Below are 19,487 nucleotides of genomic sequence, written 5' to 3'. Positions count from 1 at the left end.
TTTACACGGGTGATTTATGATTTAAATTTTTTTTAATTAATATTAATAAATATTGATCGGACGTCAGTAATGGTAAACTTATTTACTTTGAATCATGAAATGAGATTACAGACTGATATTTAGATCCATCCAAAAATATATTGTTCACCTTCCTGAACTGGTTGATCTTTAATCAATTTTACCCTTTATTTTACTTGTTAATTTCCTTTTGGTTTTAATGTGTTTTTCATGTTTATTTACTGTATAGTATTTCTTTCAAGAAATAATTAATGGCCCCAATGATGCACACGTGGCAGTTGTTGTGCAATGAATCATAGGCTTTTGCAAAGGCCACAAGTCAAGATTTGCGTCAAACCATGGAACTTCTTAAGGTTGTGCAGGAAATAAGTTTGGGAAATAATTTTTTATAAAAAAAATAAAAGGAAATGTTGACTTGTGTCCATTGAGGTAATATTTATCGAAAAAAAATTATATTTGATGCATTTTTTTTCCAGAATTTAGAAAGAATTACGTATTAAATAGAAAATTATTTTTTAATCCATACGACGACGTTTGTGGTAAGCAGCAAGTTCAAAAGGCGAAAGGTCCCTGACAATTGCCTCATCCCAGAAGGAAAGGACTTTTAAATGTGCTAGGAATAGGACGTGAAAAAGGAGTTTTAGGAAAAGAGGTTTGTCAGAAAGAGATCCTCATGGGAGGTAGTGGCACGACCTATTCAACCACACCCATGTATCACGAGTTTATATTTTTAATTTAAAAATATATTTTATAAGGTAAAAGAATTTTTATTTATAAAATTAAGATAATTTAATTTTTTATTAATATAAAATTCGTAATATTTTTTGCTTAATTGTATAATTTTTTTACTCATAAAAAAATCCATCTCTACTTTTACTAGTAAAAAATTGAATAAATTTTTATAAAAGTGGTAATGAGTACTTTTTAATTGAGTATTTGTTTACAGTTATCCAACTCGATTATATAAGATTCGAATATCTTATATTTGGATTTGAGATGGATATAACCTTATTTATAAATAAATATGTATTAAATATATTATATACTTTTAAAGGGGTATGAACCTTAACTATATTCTTTGGACAACATATAGTCTTGCCAATTTAACTAAATCTATTTTTTGATAGATGAAAAGGAGTTATAATTATTTTTTTCACTTAATTAAAGATATATATATTGTTTTTTTTGTCTCTAACTCTACAGAGGTATTTAAGGAGTAGTTTTAAAATAATACGATACAGGTTCAGGTAATTTTTTAAAATTTTATTCACATAATTATAAGGTTTGGGCATCTTATAATTTAATAGAGTTCGTATTTTAGTATCTAAAAAATAATAGATATCCTACCTATTGATTTCATATGTTTTTAATTATAACAAAACATTCCTCAGTTTTCGATGTCTAATTATATATCGTAAGTGTGCATGATAAAGTTTAAATTCCTTAATAGAGTTGTTGTTTTAAAGTAAGTAAAAAAGCTTGTTCAATTACAAGATAAGTTAATAATTTAAGATAAGCAAAAAGAAAAGAACTTAATGAAGACAGAATGTTGTTAACTGATTAACATGAAACCTTAGTCGATTAAGGCAAAACTAGATGCTATACAAAGACATGATAGAAAAGTCTTAATCAATTAACACAAGGTTGCTAATCAAAGTAAAACAAAAGCTTGCTAATCAATTAACCAAAAGAGTTAATTAATTAAAGCTCAAACTTAGAGTACTTAGAAACGACAAAATTCACATTCAAAGTGATGATTGACCGTTAAAGAGCATCAAATGAGGAGATCCAAATTTGAATATTTCTAAATTAGTTCAAGTCTATTTTAATTAGTAGAGGATAAAGGGAGAGAAACTTCAACTAATTAAAGGGAAGACTAATCAATTGACAAAAAAAAAAGCTAGCAAAAAATAGTAATTAAAAGTGTCTCGAAACAGAAAAGTTCATAATAGGTTAAAGCCACATTTAACCAGTTAACACAATAAAAGAGTTTGCCAAACAAAAAGGAATTAAGCAGTTAAAGCTCATTTTTAACCGAGTAAATGTTTACTACTAGCACATTTGAATTTAATCATTAGAAAACAAAATAACGGTTATAGTGGGTTCAGAATTATTTTCAATGGTTAGAATCTGTCTCCAACGACTGAAAACTGTTTTTCAAGTATTTAAATGGTCTCCACAACATTCAAAAAGGTTAAAAGAAGATACAAAGACTTCGTGAGCGCTTAAAGAGTAAAAACTTTCTCCTTTACGCTAGTATTACACTTTTATCTTTGTGAAAGTGTTTAAACTTGAAATTATACATCTTAAGTCAGCTAAATGATCATTTATACCTCAATTTTTTCTTATTTCTTGTTTGAATAGAGTGTGCGAGACACTCTAAAGGTTATTGTAAAAGTTTAGAGCTTGAGTTAGAAGCTCATTTTGTAAAACCTTGATGAAAACTGTTAATTTCACTGATTTTAGAGAAATTAGATTGAAAATCCTAAGTTAGAAGCTCAAGTTATAAAAACTTGGTGAAAATTGTTAATTCTACTGGTTTTAGTAAAATTGGATTGAAAATCCTTGATTGAGAATATCAAAGTAATAAATGTAAATTAGGCGGACTAAACCATTATAAATATAGTGTTTTGTCCACTTATCTTAACTTCTTTTTACTCAGATGTTAACTAACCTCAACAAATTCTTAAAACATCCATTTCAAAATTTTTCAAATGATTTTAAATTCCAAAAGTTACTCTCAAAAATATCTGTAAGTACTATTCACCTTCTTTAACACTCATTTTGAAACTAATACTACCCATTAATAATTTTAAGTTTTAATACTATTGGTTATAAGTTTGCATTATCAATCTAAAATACATATCTATTAAGTGAATTCTTACTTATAAATTTAAAATTTATCACATCTCTTAATGATACAAGATCCGTAATACAGACGAGTATAATAAGGGTGTAGAGGGCTTAGGGCTCATGGGACACATGCACCTACCCCATGTTTGGCACCATATGTGGTGGGCCAACTACAATTACCGATACAAAACAAAAATTAAGAATGCTTCTCATCAAGTCCATATAATTCAAGTTCTTATATTTTATTTTATGAAAAATAAAAATAAAAACCAAAAAGTCAAGTAAATGAATTCAAGTCCAAAACTACAGACTCGCAAGCAAGTTCACGCCCCCCAAAAGGCAAAAGGCACTAGGCAAAAGTTCACTCCACTTTTTCTTTTTCGACATTCCCTTATATTTGAATCCCTCTTTCAGAATCAAGAAAACTGCCCTTTCCTTTGTAGGGCACTAGGCTTTAATTCTACAAACAATACATTGTACAGAAGCACAGCTCACAGTTGGGATGGCGTTAGGCATGCATGATAAGGTGGAAAGTATTAGTTCATGGAGATGGACCAGTGAATTGAACTCCAAATATTATTCCACCAAGCAAATTTGGAGGCCAAGTTTCTAAAAACATTATGGGGATTAAGAGACAAGTTGGTAGAGTGGTGCATTGGGTTTTTTTTTTATTAAATTTGAAAAAAGAAAATTTGAATTTTACTCTTTAAGCAGGAATCATATACTAATTAATGAATCAAATGCTTCGATTTAGTGTTGTGTTGTGGTTGCTATGCTAGCAATTGGGTTTTCAGAATTGCTTGGACCTTGGAGTGCTTGCATCTCTACTTTATTTGACTCAAGGTATGAAGTCTTCAACTGATGTTGCCTTATTTTGAATTGCATTATAAGAGGAGGTGGTTCACAGCAGGCTTCAATGGTGTTGCAGATCAGAAACATGACTTAGAAGAGGAATTAACACAAGTTTTACTTAATATATTACTTTTTTATTGGTTAGTTTAGTGTTCTTTGTTTCTCCATGTCTAGCTTAGCTTGTAAACTGCTACAATTTCTTCCTTCTGTAGCAAATATGCCTTTATGCTTTCTTGAATAAATAAAATCTATTTTACCAAAACCACTTTTTTATTAAGAAGATTATCATAGTATAATAGATTAATTACTCACTGGTTATATTAAAAAAAATTATAATAAGTGATTAGCACCCTTAATTTTTATTTTCATAGAAATATTTAAATATAAAAAAAATTATAAGTCACATATCTCTTTTTATAAAAAAATCAATAACAATAAATTAAGCATGTGATTTTTAACAAAATGACAAATAGCTTTTATATTAAATATTTTATATTTAAAAATATCAATTTTAAAAATTAATACTGATTTTTAGTTTAGGCATAAGGCTTAAAAAAGCTCCTGAACTATGTAAAAAAAATAAATAAGTTTTTATTCTTTTATTGTGTCCAATTAAATTTTTATATTTTTATTTTAAATTAAATAAATTTTTATAATTAATGATTAATTAATTATTATTAATCAAAATATAATTTATTATTTTAAATTCATGTGATGCTAACATGAAAGGTGAAAAATATATCATCACATCACGTCATTATCTATTATGATTATAAGAGAACTTAGAGCACTTTTAAAAAAAAAGTCAAATAAAAAGAAGCACTTAATCGTTAAAGAAAACTTTATATATCATTCAATTCTCAATCATTTAAAAAATTAAATAAAACTTACAAGACATTGACTATACAAAAAAAAAATTAACAGTAATGATAGTGTCATATATATATAAATATATATAATTAAACGAAACTATAAAAAGAGTCTTTCTCACTCTTTTCGCCGGTTAAGAGTGGAAGAGAAAATAATTTTTCAACTCAAAATAAATTGTTGTTATATACGAAATAGGTAACTTTTTGATAAAGCTTTTTTTTTTTATTTGCTTCTTGAATTGTTAATTAATATATTAGATTATTAAGTTGAATTGTTGAGATATAATATATTATTTATTAAATTGGGTTGTTAAGATATAATATATTATAGTGGGCTTAGATTTATATTAAGATTTGATAAGTTCAAGTTAATAGACTCACTTTTATTTTTTTAAATTTGATAGGCTTAGCATATTGGGTTAGAATTTATATTATAATTAACAATATATTGATTGCCTCCAATTTCATCAAATGGTTCCAAGAATATGTAATAAATAAAAATTTTAAAATTTTGAAAAACTGTAGTGCTCATGATAGAGTTATTTTATTATTTTTTATTATATTATTTATTTAATTAAAAATTATTTTAAAAGACTTATTAAAAATATATATAATATATAGAAAATTTAAAAAATTTTAAAAGTATGGCCCGTCAAAATAATGGAATGCTTCATCTTTAATTATGACATATCAACACGTCATATCAACACCATATAACATAAAATAATAAATAATATTTTGATAAAATCAACTATTAATTATAAAAGATTATTAAAATTGAATGTAATAAATAAATAAATAAATATTTATTTAAATTTTTAAAAATTATTTAGAAATTTTTTAAATATTATACCTTTAAACATGTCACATATTCACCTGATATACGATGTCATTTGGATTGAAATCATGAATCGTTGATAAGTAATATCAGAATTTTTGATTGAAAATAATGGTTGAATGCAAAATTTAAATATATTAATAAATTTATATTTTTAAATTTTATTTATGGTAATTATATAAAAATAGAAATATAAAAAAAATTAAAAAAAATAAGAGCGTCGAGTTTCGCGCCAAAAACAACTCAAGATTTCCGTACCCCAAAATCTTCCGTATTAAAACTCCGATTCGTAACGCATCCATTGCCTTTTGCGTTCGTCTCCCCCAGATTTCACTGTTTCTTCTTGGAGTTTCGAGCTTCTCTTCAGTAATTTTGTTGTTTTGTTTTCCCCCAAAATGGCAACTTTGCCCCCGTCTCTCTCGCCCTGTCACTCCCAAACGACATGCGCTTCTCTCCTCCAAGAATTGCAGGTTCTCTCTCTCACTTTCTTTTTTTGGGGAATTTTATTTTTTTTAAACCTTTTATTTGACTGAGAAAATCGAGTAATTTGCTTCGTTTTTGTGTATGATTACTAGATAATATGGGATGAAATTGGGGAAAGTGATGGAGAAAGAGATAAGATGCTTTTGGAGTTGGAGCAAGACTGTTTGGACATCTATAGAAGAAAGGTGGAAATGACGAGAAAGTACAAGGCCGATTTGCATCACTCTTTGGCTCAGTCTGAATCAGAAATCGCCAACCTCGTTTCCGCCCTCGGCGAACATTCTCTCTCCTTCTCACGGGTTCGTAGATTTCTTCTTTTCTTTTTTCTTTCTAGCATTGTTATTGTTATTGTTTTGCAATTCAAAATACATTTGCTTAATTAGAAATGCTTAGGGGAAAAATGGCTTTTCTATGTGGAAGATAAGGCAGAACTTGCAGGCCGTGGCGTATGCAGTATCTTGAGATATATTTTTGCTTTATGGTTGTTTTGTTTCTTGCACATCATCTTTTGATATGGGTCGCTTACATTTGTGAAATAATTAGGGAAAAAAAAGTCCTTTTATGCGTGGCAAAAGCTTACATTCTGTGTGAAGTTTCTAAGTTTAATTATGGTTTTCCATGTAATGTGTTGATTTGGCTGAATTTTGCAATTTGAGGAGGGAAAGGCACTCTTATGCAGCAAGTATTTCCTCTGTATATGGTTCGGAGCGAGAAAAATAAATGTGTGAGAATAATTGTGAAATCATTAGAGCAAAATGGCCTTTCATGTGTAAAATTTATAGGACATGGATGGAAGCCACAGATGTTCTTTACTTATAAAAGCTTACTGAGGAGATGGTCTTATATAGGGCAAGATAGCGTGATATGATCCGTATAACCAGCCCTACTTAATGAGTAAAATTGATTATATGAAAGCATACATTTTGCATGTACTATCTTAGGGTATATCTGCTTTGTGGCTGTTTTGTCCAAATATTTGTGTTGATTTGGCTTATTTCTGCAATTTGAGAAGGGAAAGGGCACTCTCAAGCAGCAAATATCTGCTGTAAGACCTGTTTTAGAGGACCTGAGGTCCAAGAAGGAGCAAAGAATGAAGGATTTTACTGAAACCCAATCACAGATTATACGGATTTGTGCAGAAATAGCAGGCAATAGTCAGTACATTATGTCTGCTGATCCACAAGTAAGTGAGCATGATTTGACTGTCAAGAAACTAGGGGAGCTTAAATCTCACCTACAGGAGCTTCAGAATGAGAAGGTTTGTAGATAGCTACGGTCTGGAATTTTAAGTTGTACTAATACTCTAATAGTGCGGTGTTTTATTTATTGTACTGATCGTTATTTTGTCTTTTACTGAATCTGCAGATTATCCGGTTACAGAAAGTTAACAGCCACATTAATATGATTCATGAGCTGTCAGTTCTGATGTCCTTTGATTTCTTGAAGACAGTTAGTGGCATTCATCCGGGCCTGATTGATACTCCAAATGGTCAATCAAAGAGCATCAGCAATGATACACTTGCTAAATTAACTGGCCTGATTCATTCCCTGCAGCAAGAGAAGCAGAAAAGGTTACAAAAGGTGACATATCACGGATTCTGTCAATCTTTTTTATGTATTGACACATTACATGTTTTCATATATTGATACCTGTAGATGTACTTGTATTTACTTTTGCATATGCAGCATGTACGTGTTCGTGTTTGCTCTTTCTCAATAATTGAAATTAAGAAGAAGTAAGCTTTACTGATATGAAGTTGATACCTGCTATAAGTTTTCTTTCAATTGCCCCTTTTGACACTGTTCTAATTATTCTTACGGGTTGATTATCATAGGAAACCCATTGCAATTGTGTTGGCACAACAATTGACCTTGAAAGATCAATTTGGTTATTCCTACCTGCACTTTTTCTTTGAAGGGTTGTTCTGGAGTTTTGTAATGGAAAATCATAACGACGGTGTTGCGATCTTAAATATCAATGAGCACTTGGTTTTAAAAGATTACAAACATGAAAAATCACTTTCATTTATGCTCTATGGTAAAGCTTATCTTATTGGAGATGGGCATTTCGCTTATTATATATCACATGAATTAGTTCATTATTGATTTTCATTGGTGGGTCAAAATCTCAAGCAGGCATAGCTTTATAACAAGGTCTGAGTGCTTGAACATTATTGAAACTGTTAATAAAAAAATCCTATAGTTTCCCTTAAGAAAATATAGCTACATTAATTGGTTGACTGTTCTGCTTGAGAAACTGAAGGTTCTGATTAACCAAGTTCTTTCTTTAGGTGCTTTCAGTGAGAGTGGATGTTTAGAATGATAGGGTAACTAAAAGCTCATTTGCATCTCCAAGGATGACTGTTATGGTCTTTCTGTTCTGGATTTCTACTGGGGAAGAATTTTTCCTCTCTAATTAATAAATTACAAGGAAAAATTTTAAAATGCAAATGGGAAGGTTCAAGCGTTTTGCTAAATTGTAATTTTGCCAAAACAAGCTTTAGCTGGGATGCATTTATTTTTTCAGTATCATATTTTCTTTAGTGCCGCCTGCATGGATTGCTGCGCTTTATGTTTGGTTCATATGGAATCTATCTGCTTAAGTTCTTAAACAGCTAGAGTTTAGTAACTTTTAATGTGTGAGCAATTTTATTGAGGAAATTGCATTGCTTGAGAAGAATGAGGTTGTTTATACACTTTATTTTCTTGATCTTCTGTAAAAGTTGAATAGTGATTGAGAGTGATCATCCTCTTTTTAATTAGCTGTGTAACTTTAATAGGGAATATGCTATGCAATCAGAAAAGCTGCCTTTTTTAGGTATTCCTAGTTTTTAAGATGGTAACATGTATGACTTTTCTGAGGGTCAGCTTCTTAGAATGTAAGGTTGGTACAGCTAACAGAAGCTGGAGATGTGCTTAGTGCAGTTGAGTGCTTTCATACTTTAAAAGGTGATATGTTGAGCTAGAGATCTTGATTGCAAGTTCTTACAAGTCAAAATTTGCCTTTGATGTTGGGTGGTTAGCATTCTCAAAACTAGGTCTATAGTGCACCAAGTCTTCTTTTTATTGAATGTCTTTTTGATGGTTGAAGAGAGACTATTAACTATCCATGTCATAACCTAGAGTAATTTGGAAAATATGGAAGAACAAAGTCTTCTTTTTAGTATTTTTGTTAGATATGTAATTTTCATGCAAACTATACATATGGAATTGTGGCTAATATATTAATCCTTTTCTCCTGTTAGATTATTCTTTTCTTTTATAATTTATTTTTATTTTGTTATATTTTTTGAGTACTTAAGGAGAAGTTGGGAACTGCAGTCTTCTGTAAGGCACTGACTCTGAGCTGCGTAAAAGAACTTTTCATATTGACTTTCTGTTTTATTGTCTCTATACTTGACATGAGTATTCGTTTTTATCTGTTCCTGCATTTTCATGTTTATGGTTGAGCATTGACCATTTGTTCATTTGCATGTGAGTTCGAGCAAGAGTTTCTTCTCTAAACCATTTTTATTTTACTGTAGCTTCAAAGCCTTGGGAGCACATTGATAGGACTATGGAATCTTCTTGATTCACCTGCTGATGAGCGAAAGAAATTTGAGCATGTTACTTCCTTGATTTCTTCCTCAATTGATGAGGTGTCCAGACAAGGATGCCTTGGTCTAGATGTTATTGAACAGGTGGCACTTTTGTTTTTGTCTATTTTATTGGAACCATAGATGTTCCAAGATTATTGTAATTTGCACATAATGTTATATATTTGTTATTGTTTTCAGGTTGAGATTCATGTTGAAAGATTGAATGTACTGAAGGCTAGTAAAATGAAGGAGTTGGTATTTAAGAGGCAAAATGAACTTGAGGAAATCTACAGAGGAGTCCATATGGATGTAAACAGTGATGCAGCACGGCAGCTTCTTATCAACCTCATAGAATCTGGTTCTGCCAAATTATCTCCTTGTTCTGGATTATCTATATCTTCATGAAACTATTTATTGTATCTTTGTTTGCATTTCTATAAACATGCCTGTCTTTTTCATATTATATCCTGATTTTCATTTATGGTGTCACCTTTTGCCTTACATAATAACAACACAATGAGGTGTATGCTTGTTTGCATGTTTTCTGTTATCTACTTCTCCTTTAGGAATATTCATTTCCTTTCTAAAATTTCTTTTTATTCTTTTATTATTCCATATGATTCTTTTTAGGAGCTTGTGATGAACAATTAATTTAATGCAAAATGTAGTTTTGCTGCATAGATGTTCCTGTTTCATCTCATATTGATTTCTGTTCCCCGCATTGCATTTTGACTTGCATTTACATTTTGTAGCTTTTTATGTGGCCATTCAATTTAACTACAAAAGCAGTTTGCTATTAGCATGCCCTTTTTCTCTCACATATTAATTTGCTTTAGCAAAGTCATATTTCTATTCAATGGCATGTTATTTGCATCTCAACTAGTATGTGCATCATTATTGGAATATTTGGTTCTCTCCCTTGTTTTGGTCATTATAATAACTTTTTAATATTTTGTGTATCTTTTCTCTGTAGCATAGTATGCAACCTCTTAATTTTGATTTTGTATATGCATCTGTAAGGACCTTTTTTTTAATAATTATAGCTTTGCAAAACCTAGTATGTTTTTGACAATTAGAATACATGCACTACGCTTTCTAACTGCTAGTTTACATGAGTTATGCATGGGTTTTATTTGTCATCTATTATCTCATTATACTCTGTTCCAGGTTATGAAATCCCTTTTTGTGGTGAACATTCTTAACAAATCTGCAACAATGCAATCTGCATACAATTCTTGATGTGAAAATTGTTGTTAAAATGTTATGTGTTTCAACATGCCTCTTCAGGTGATGTTGATCTGTCCAATCTGCTTTCAAGCATGGATGATGAGATTACAAAAGCCAAGCAGGAAGCTTTAAGCCGGAAGGATATTTTGGACAAGGTAGAGAAATGGAAACATGCATCTGAGGAGGAAAAATGGCTTGATGACTATGAAAAGGTAAATCTTATTTGAGAAGCTATCAGAATATTTTGTGCTGTGTTCTATGTTACATAGGAATATTTATTCAGAGATCCTTAGGGTTGACTCTTGCACTTCACAAAGATGCTCTAAAATGTAGTCCTTATGTTAATTTGCTCAGATCCCAAAATTGTAGCAGTTTTTTACAATATGTGTACTTAGTTTCGCTTTTTCTTTTTGAAATCAAGATCACTGTTAAGCTGTTATGATCTAGAGAGGGATGCCGCCATATTTCATAAAATTTTTCCGGTGCTCCTAAGTTATATACTATTTCTTGAGGTCATACACAATATTGACTAGTTTGATGTTAATTATATTTGCAGGAATTATATTTTTTCGTATTAATGACTCCCTACTAAGTTGGCCAAAAAGAAAAAAGAAACTACCTACGAATACTGTATGAAAGATAAAACTTTTTTTAGTGCCAGTGCAATCTGAAATTTAAATCAAATCATATTCATGAGAGACAACCGAACCAGTTATTAGGATCAGCCTTCTTTCTCCTACCCCATTGCTTTAACCAGTGAAATGTTTTGGATAGTTCGGTTATATGGCAAACTTCTTAAAGAAGGTTGAAGTTATTGATTTACTGTTTGCAGCTACAACTCTCATTATTTGTATCTTCATTTTTATTTTTATTTTTTTTCTTCTCTCTAGGATGAGAATCGGTATACTGCAGGAAGAGGAGTGCACAAAAATCTGAAACGTGCGGAGAAAGCACGCATTCTTGTCAGCAAATTACCATGTAAGCTTATGAATATCTTGCATGATAAATAGGTTTTTGTAATGTTATGTACGTAATTTCCTTTGTTGAATAGAAAACATGCTTTGTCATAAAGCAAAGTTTTCAAACCTCTAAAGTAATTTTTGCTAGTCTTTCAAGAACTTTGTCTTCCTAATTCTAAGAAGCAGAGTTATTTTCTAGTGTTAAAAGGGTGCTTCTATTTGTGACCTTGGTTCTAAGGTGAGACTTAAGTTCTCATGTGGTTAGACATTTGTATTTTGGTGAAAGAAACAAGTTCTGGGAAGAGCAACAAGAAATAACTGAAATTCTCGCTGAAACTATTATAAAAGGTGACGGTTTAAATTATCAATTCAAGTAGAAAAAATTTCATATTAGAGTTAGAAGCCAGGGGCATTATGCATAGGGCTTAGCATAATTCGGTTGAAACTGAAATAACTGACTGAATCGATTGGATTCAGTTAATTAGTTTTGGTTTAGGGTCAGTTAGGATCATTGGTTTTCTCGGTTAATTTGGTCAGTTTTTAGTATCTAAAATTTACATCTATTTGGCAGCTGCCTGCAAATTCACTTTTACTGAGAAGTTTCCTGAGTAAATTAAGCTTTAATTGCTAATAGTGAAGCTTAAAAAGACATGGTTGCTTAGCATTCTGATTGTTGTATCAAACTAATGTGAATGTAATTTGTACGTAATTGTGGAAGTGTGTGCTTATGTATAGGAACATGACACGCTTATGATGTATTGAACAATGTGCATATGTGCTTTCTGTCCTGAGATGCATGGCTTTATGATTAATTTCATGGATGGTCTAGGAATTAAAGGAAAAGATATTGAAAAAAAAAAAATCTCCTTGGTCTGTCATAAAAGGTAGGAAATTTTACCAGACGAGAGGTTTGCGTTGCTTAATGGATTCATAAACTTTTAGTGTGAATGGCCATCATACAATACTTAAGCTTCTTTTTGTTGGATAGCTATTGTTGAAACTTTGACTGTGAAAGTAAAAGCGTGGGAGCTGGAGAAAGGAATCCCTTTTCTATATGACAAGGTAAGTACTTTGTGATTCTTATTTTGTTTTTACATTAGTTTATGATTGTTTGGTCTCAAAACTGATTTACAATTGCAGATTTCGGTCTTAAGCAAGTTGGAGGAATATACTGTTTTACGCCAAGAGAGAGAGGAGGAGAAGCGTAGATCTCGGGTACACTTTCAAATTTACTATTGAAGCATGATCATAGCTTCTGAACCTTAAACCTATTGCACCCCCCATTCTTAAGTATATATTGATCCATAAAGTTTAAATGAAGAGCTCCCTCATCTAACTATACGACTTAGAAACTCAAATCCTAATGGCTATTTCTGTTCCTTCTAAGTTCTTATGTTCACTTTAACATATGCAACACTATGCATCTATTTTCAGGTGCTACCTGGTGCCTTGGATATGTGGTAGTGGACTGGATATGGTCTAGATTGGGCTTGGGGTTATTTGTCATCTACAAAGAATAAGAACAAGAGAAAACATATTTAATAGGAAAGCACATAAAAGAATAAGATGAAATTCTCTCGAAGAAGAAAATGGAATTAAATTTCTATGGAGGTGTGTGGACCTTTTCCATGATAAAATTTTTGTTGTTTGTCATGTATTTGTCATGCACTCAAATGTTAAACAACCTGCATTATGCTTTGGATGTGGCATGTGGGTTGAAATGCCTTTATTCCAGTTCTCACCATGTGGTCGTATGAATGTTGGTATCCATATATCATTAGTATTAATGCATAGCCTATTATCCTTGTCATTAAGAAATGCAGCAATCATCATTCATAGACTCCCTATGTTGGATCTGCATACTCTGCTTTTGTTGTCATATAGTTATGTTGGAGGTTTTTATGCAGTCATAAATTCAGCTAAAGTTCATTTATATTGCCATATGTTGCAGGAGCAAAAACGGTTGCAAGAACAATTTGCTGCAGAACAAGAGGCACTCTTCGGTTCAAGACCAAAGAAGCCCTTGGGTCAGACTAATACTATGGTTGGAACCCCAGTTGGTCGCCGGGTGTCAACTCCTTCAGGTAGGCATGGGGTTTCAAGTCTAAAGGAACATAGAGAAAGTGGTAGGGTTAACAATGTAATACCGTTGAACTTTGTTGCTCTCCCAAAGGATGACTCCGTCTCTCGGGGAATTTAGACCTCCTTGACTCTGTTTTATGACATCATTGTACATGATACACTGGAGAAGTAACTCTTTATTCCAGCTTTGTTTGGTTTTGTACATTTTTACATGAGATCAAAGATGGTTCATCTATTATATGACATGACACGCACTTCTATACTGCTTAACTAATTGTAGATACATAACTTCGATCGACATTCTCCATTGCTTAGGGTTGAAAAGCAGTTCAATATCTCAAACTTATGAACTAAAATGTACTCAAGCATGTTGAAAAATTACTGTTATTTTTCACTAGTATTACCATCATCAAGTGTATTTGTCAAGCAAAAGCAGCATTGTGACTTGAGATTATTATGCAGTAGTGTAACTTTCAGGAAGCTTGAACTCTTTATTGGAAATGGTTCAACCCAACCAAGAGGTGGGCTAACTAAGGCTAGATGTTGATGCAGGGAACTTAAAGCCTAAAAGATTAAACCCATCCCAAGGATATTCAAATAGTTTAGAAAAGGCCCTTAGGTTTTTCTACCTATTACTTTCCCTTCTTTACCATTTAGCAATGCCCCTTTTGAAGATGTACAAAGTGTTTGTATAATTTTCTCCTTAGCTTATTAGCATGTGAAGGCTACAAAAATACTTTCTATTTTTTATTTTGTTTCAATGTTTCTGAAATTATATTTGTTCTTTATTTTGGACAAGTTTAACTTGATAATCGGGTTTAACTAAATTCTTTAAACTCGGAATTGTTTAATTCTTTTGTTCAGAATTCTTATAAACAATGTGTTGAATAACCAAAATTAAAACAGAAAAGATAGAAATAATAACATTGTGTGTGAATAATATAAATTTTAAAAACAAAAACTCAATTTAACCAAAAGAAAATTGAAGGACCTCATAATTGAAGGGGGGACAAATATAGTTGACAATGATGCAACATCCTATTGCCACCATTTGCACCAATAAAGGAGAAACACTAGCTTTGGTTGGTTTCAAAGGTTGCTCAATATGATGAAACATTATCCTAACAGCTTAATTAACAGATGCAAAAAAAAAAAAAAAACCTTTTAATTTTGAAAATGATTTCCATTGAAACACAAAATATGATCAATAAAATAAAGTAAATAACCAAATATTAAAAATTGAAAAATAACTATTCCAAACTAATTTATTTAAAAACTATATTCTAATTTTGTGAAAAAAGGTTTTATAGAACTTATGATCACTCCATAATCAATTATTCACATCATTGCTTTGAGTTTTTTCACTGTCTTTTCGAATTATGCTGTTTAAATAGAAACAAAACAGAAGGGAATAGAACAATATATAATTTAGAGTTAGTGTGCTAGGTCAGATCCATTATCCTTAATGAACCACTTGCCACTTACATTAGCTTTCTAATCCTTAGGTATAGTAAAGTATATTATTGCTAATCCAACATATAGTAGTTAACAACTATCCATAATCAATCAATTTAATTAAAATTTTTTCTATATAAAATGGAAACAAAAAGCATATCGATATGTTCCATCCGTATGAAAACCTACCCTTCTTGATATGTTTTATGTTAGACAAATTATTGGACAAATTAATATTGTTTTAGAAAAAGTAAGCTCTTGAATCTTACTTGAGATAGAAGAGAATATTCCTCAAGAGAATTATGTGACGTATTTAAAGCATAAATTCTCTTATAGGGTTGACATCATGATTCATGGCATAGTAAGTTGCTTTTAGAGCATTATAAGATGTGGGTTCTTTCAGATAAGTCTGCACTCTCCACTTGAAGGGAAATAAAAAACAACATAGAGAAAGGTGAGAGGGATTTATTTCCCATATCTTTCTATTTTGCAACAAAATCAGATTCCACAAGGGTTTTTTTTTTTTGGTTTAAACATTCAAGTGGAAGCATTTGGGGAAGAACACAAGTTCTTCATTACTTCAATATATATATATATATATATATATGTATGTATGTATGTATGTATGTATGTATAAAGGTAAGATTCGAGATTCGATTCATCTTGGAGGCCTCGAGTTTGTATATATATATATCTTGAGATTGACAGAGTGGATTTTATGAGATGGAAAAAGATTACTTCTCATTGTTTAATTCAAATGAATTCTTATGAATAAGATGAAATTTATGTATATATTATCTATCTTATGCAAAGCTAAAGGGCAGAGGGCACAGAAAGCACCTGTACAGTAATCCTTTCTAGGTAAGAAAGCATTAGCAATAAATTAAAGGGGATTAATTAATTAATATTCTAAAACATGGATTAAGGTTTAGTTGAGTGTCACCATTAAGTGGGACAATGGACTCTTACATACTATGTAAGAAAGATCTTATCTTAGTGAAAATTAATTAAAATGTATGTGGAGAATCGATCACTATTAGATAAGTATTAATCATACTTAGTGATTTCCATGCAGATTAATATTAATCCTTCCAAGTGGATTCTGTGCTGTTTATAATACATTTTCCAATAGGTTTCACATTTTGAATTTCATATTTCATTACAAAGCACCATGAAACAAAAAAGACAAAAAACGAAAGAAAAAAAAAATTCCACGAGACATCCAAATCTCGAGTTTAAATTCTGAGTTAAATGATGGGGTGAGATTTATGAGATAAGAGAGAATTCCTTTCACCGAGTCGTTTAAATCCTCATGTATAATATAAAATCAAGATATAAGAGAAAAAATCTTGAATTAAATATAGAAAGATATTTAAGAGATAATTAAGTGAGATTCTCTGCTTGGTATGAACATGTTGGTGGCATTACTAACTCAGAATCATTTGCAGAATAAAAACATTGAAATATAGGCAAGCTGACTTTTGTTATATGCAGCCAAGAATAATCATTGATGTGCACAGTTCCTAAGAATATCATATAGGCAGGAATACTATACTGATAGTAAAAGTGAACCAAAGAGTGGTTTAGTACTTTGAATTTTAATTAGGCAAAAGGAAACAAAGAGAAATGGTTTCTAGCCAGCAAACTAGAACTGGGAAGATGTTCAATTAATGGGATATTTTGTGTATTCTGCCAAAGTAGTTCACTTCTCTTTTACATCTTTCTTGACCAATTTGGCATGAATCCTTGCTGGGTTGAAATTTTATAGTGCTTTCATTGCAACACAAATCCAGTTCTTGTCATTTATTGAGTACTAACTGTAATGTTACGATGTACTCGAGTATTTGGTTCATTAATTAGTACATGTTTCTCTTAGTTAGAGAGCAAGATTCGAATATCTCTTCTCTCAATTAAAAAAAAAAACTGTAATGTTATGCTGAGTTTACTTATCGATATTTGGTCCTTTTTTTTCAGTATATATATAATTTTTTTTAAAAGAAAAAATTTCAGTTGTTTTTAAAAAATATATGTTAAATACTAATTTTAGTTTATAATGTACTGTTTGATGGATAAGAGAGGAAAAAAATTAAAAAAAAAAACTTTGTTAATATAAGGAAAGGAAATGATGATTCTTTCTAGTACAAAGGGAAGGAAAGGAAAAAGAAGGGAAGATTCTCTTCATACTTCTTTAAGTGCACATATCCATTGCTTAGTCAGTTTGTTCCAATATGCTTACATTCTAAAGGAATCATATAAATATTTATAGAATATAGATTGATTAGTTAGGTGATCGAATTTATCCCAAGCAACATTTATTAGTTAATAGATATTAATTAATTGTATGTTTAATTCAAGTGCAATAGGAGCTAACTTAATATATAAGTTTCTTTTGTTCATTTTAACAAATTTGAATTTCGACAGCAATTTCCGACGTAAAATTGTTAAAACATTATTTAGCTGCAACTATAGAGATCTCATACACTAACCATAGCTATGCTTTATTAATTACCCTTAAAAGTGAAAAAAATGTAATTAAAAATTTAAATAACAGTACTTTTCAAATTAAAATTTTGAAAAATAATATGAAACTAAGAATTAACATTTGTACAATTTTTTTTTGACTCGGGAAATGAGAACCCAGAATTAAATTTTTTGAGTAAAAGGATACATATGCTTATTGTTAAATCAAATGCTCGGGTGTAAGATTTGCTTAAAAATCTTTACACGATATTAAATCACTTTGAGTAAAAGATAAGAAGGATGAGAGGCATGTATATCTTAACATGGAATTGTGTGGACAGAAAGCCAAAGAGATTCAAAGAGGAGTTATGGTAATATTCTTTGGCAGCCATACACCCCCAGAAAACAAAGCACTAGCTAGCTAGCTAGCTAGTTGGCCACTAACAAAATATGCTGCATGAATCCATTTTTTTTTAAATCTAGAATTTGTCACAGAAAGTACATAAATTCTATCTATTTGGAACCATGCTTATGGAATATGGATGCTACTTTATATTTCATTACTTAATCCCAATTTTTTCTCCATCTATTTTTTTTTTTTGGTTCGAACAAGCTTATCTTATTTGAAGAAAGTAGTTTACAAAGTTTCACAGTCTAAGATGTTGAACTGAAAAGATAAACAAAACGCATGAGAAACAACTCTAAATAATAATAATAAAAATGATAAAAACAATGAAGCCCGTTACATTATGCATAACTAGTGATTTGAAGAATGCAGCTTAGTTACAATCGATAAACCCTTAGTTGGTTTTTTTTTAATTGAAAGAAAAAGAATTTGAACCCTACTTTTTAAGTAAAAGATCATGCATTAATCAATAAGTTAAATATTCGGATATCGATAATTAGGATAATTTGACAAGAGTACGGCTTGATTTCGGACAACATTAAAGTAATGCCTGAATCAGGCAACACGCTAAGTTAAAACAAGGAGTGTAGTTCGGACACTAATGAAGTATTTCGGACAACATTAATACATCCAGATATCCCAAATTTGGATATTTAGTTAATGGGGGTTTTTACTTTATTTGTATTTGTACTCACAAAGCTTAAATTTTATTTTGGTTTTGACACCAAACAATAAAATGCGTACTATTCAAAAAAAAAAAACCATTATCGATTATTATTAAAGGAGGAAGGTTTGGGTCTTAATTTTTATTCTATACCAGACAAAACAGAACTTCCTTGACCAAATTTGCCTTCAATTGGGTGCATGTAGCAGTGGGAAGATATTCTTGTGATAAGTGACGTGGGTGTCGACGGCTCCTTAATCTGGAATGACATAATCAAGATGGGGGGATTGATGAGAAATGAGAATAGAATTTAAAGAATGAAGATGCTGATTAACTTTGATTGTTGTCAACAGTTTGGCAGATGGGAGGCAGACTTCTTTGGAATATGTAACATCATACATGCAGGTGGGGCTGTATATGTCAACTAGCTCATAGATTCCCTTACATGCAATACCAGCAAATCCATAAAATTAGGTATCTCAAAGGGATCATATCTCTAATGAAGATGACTTGCACATAAGCTAGATTATTATTTTTTCTTTTATATTAAAGGAATAAAGATTCGAGCTTAGTTTCTTCGAATAGGGATATACATATTCACTATTTAATCAATGGTTCGGAATGTATATAATGTAAGTAGATCATCTAGAATATATGAAGATGTGAATATCTAAAATCAAATTTTATATCTTACATTACACGTACAAGACTATTTTTGTGAAATAATATACGTTTGCAATGAA

At 30.7% G+C, this 19,487-nt stretch overlaps 1 protein-coding gene across 1 annotated transcript; it reads left to right on the top strand.

Moving 5' to 3' along the window:
• Nucleotides 1-5,732: 5,732 nt before the first annotated feature.
• Nucleotides 5,733-14,029, top strand: MAP65-5 (microtubule-associated protein 65-5). The gene is made up of 11 exons (XM_021440866.1): nt 5,733-5,900; nt 6,006-6,212; nt 6,926-7,171; nt 7,279-7,494; nt 9,438-9,593; nt 9,690-9,849; nt 10,779-10,930; nt 11,609-11,696; nt 12,666-12,739; nt 12,818-12,892; nt 13,629-14,029. Exons 1-11 carry the CDS (start codon nt 5,826-5,828, stop codon nt 13,875-13,877), a joined length of 1,698 nt encoding a protein of 565 aa, XP_021296541.1. The 5' UTR covers nt 5,733-5,825; the 3' UTR covers nt 13,878-14,029.
• The last annotated feature ends 5,458 nt before the right edge of the window (nt 14,030-19,487 follow it).

Source organism: Theobroma umbraticum, unplaced genomic scaffold, assembly GCF_002168275.2.
Source record: "Theobroma umbraticum cultivar Fairchild unplaced genomic scaffold, ASM216827v3 scaffold_12.1, whole genome shotgun sequence".
Taxonomy (NCBI): domain Eukaryota; kingdom Viridiplantae; phylum Streptophyta; class Magnoliopsida; order Malvales; family Malvaceae; genus Theobroma; species Theobroma umbraticum.
Note: the sequence above shows the minus strand (reverse complement) of the source record. Positions and strands in the feature narration are given on the sequence as shown.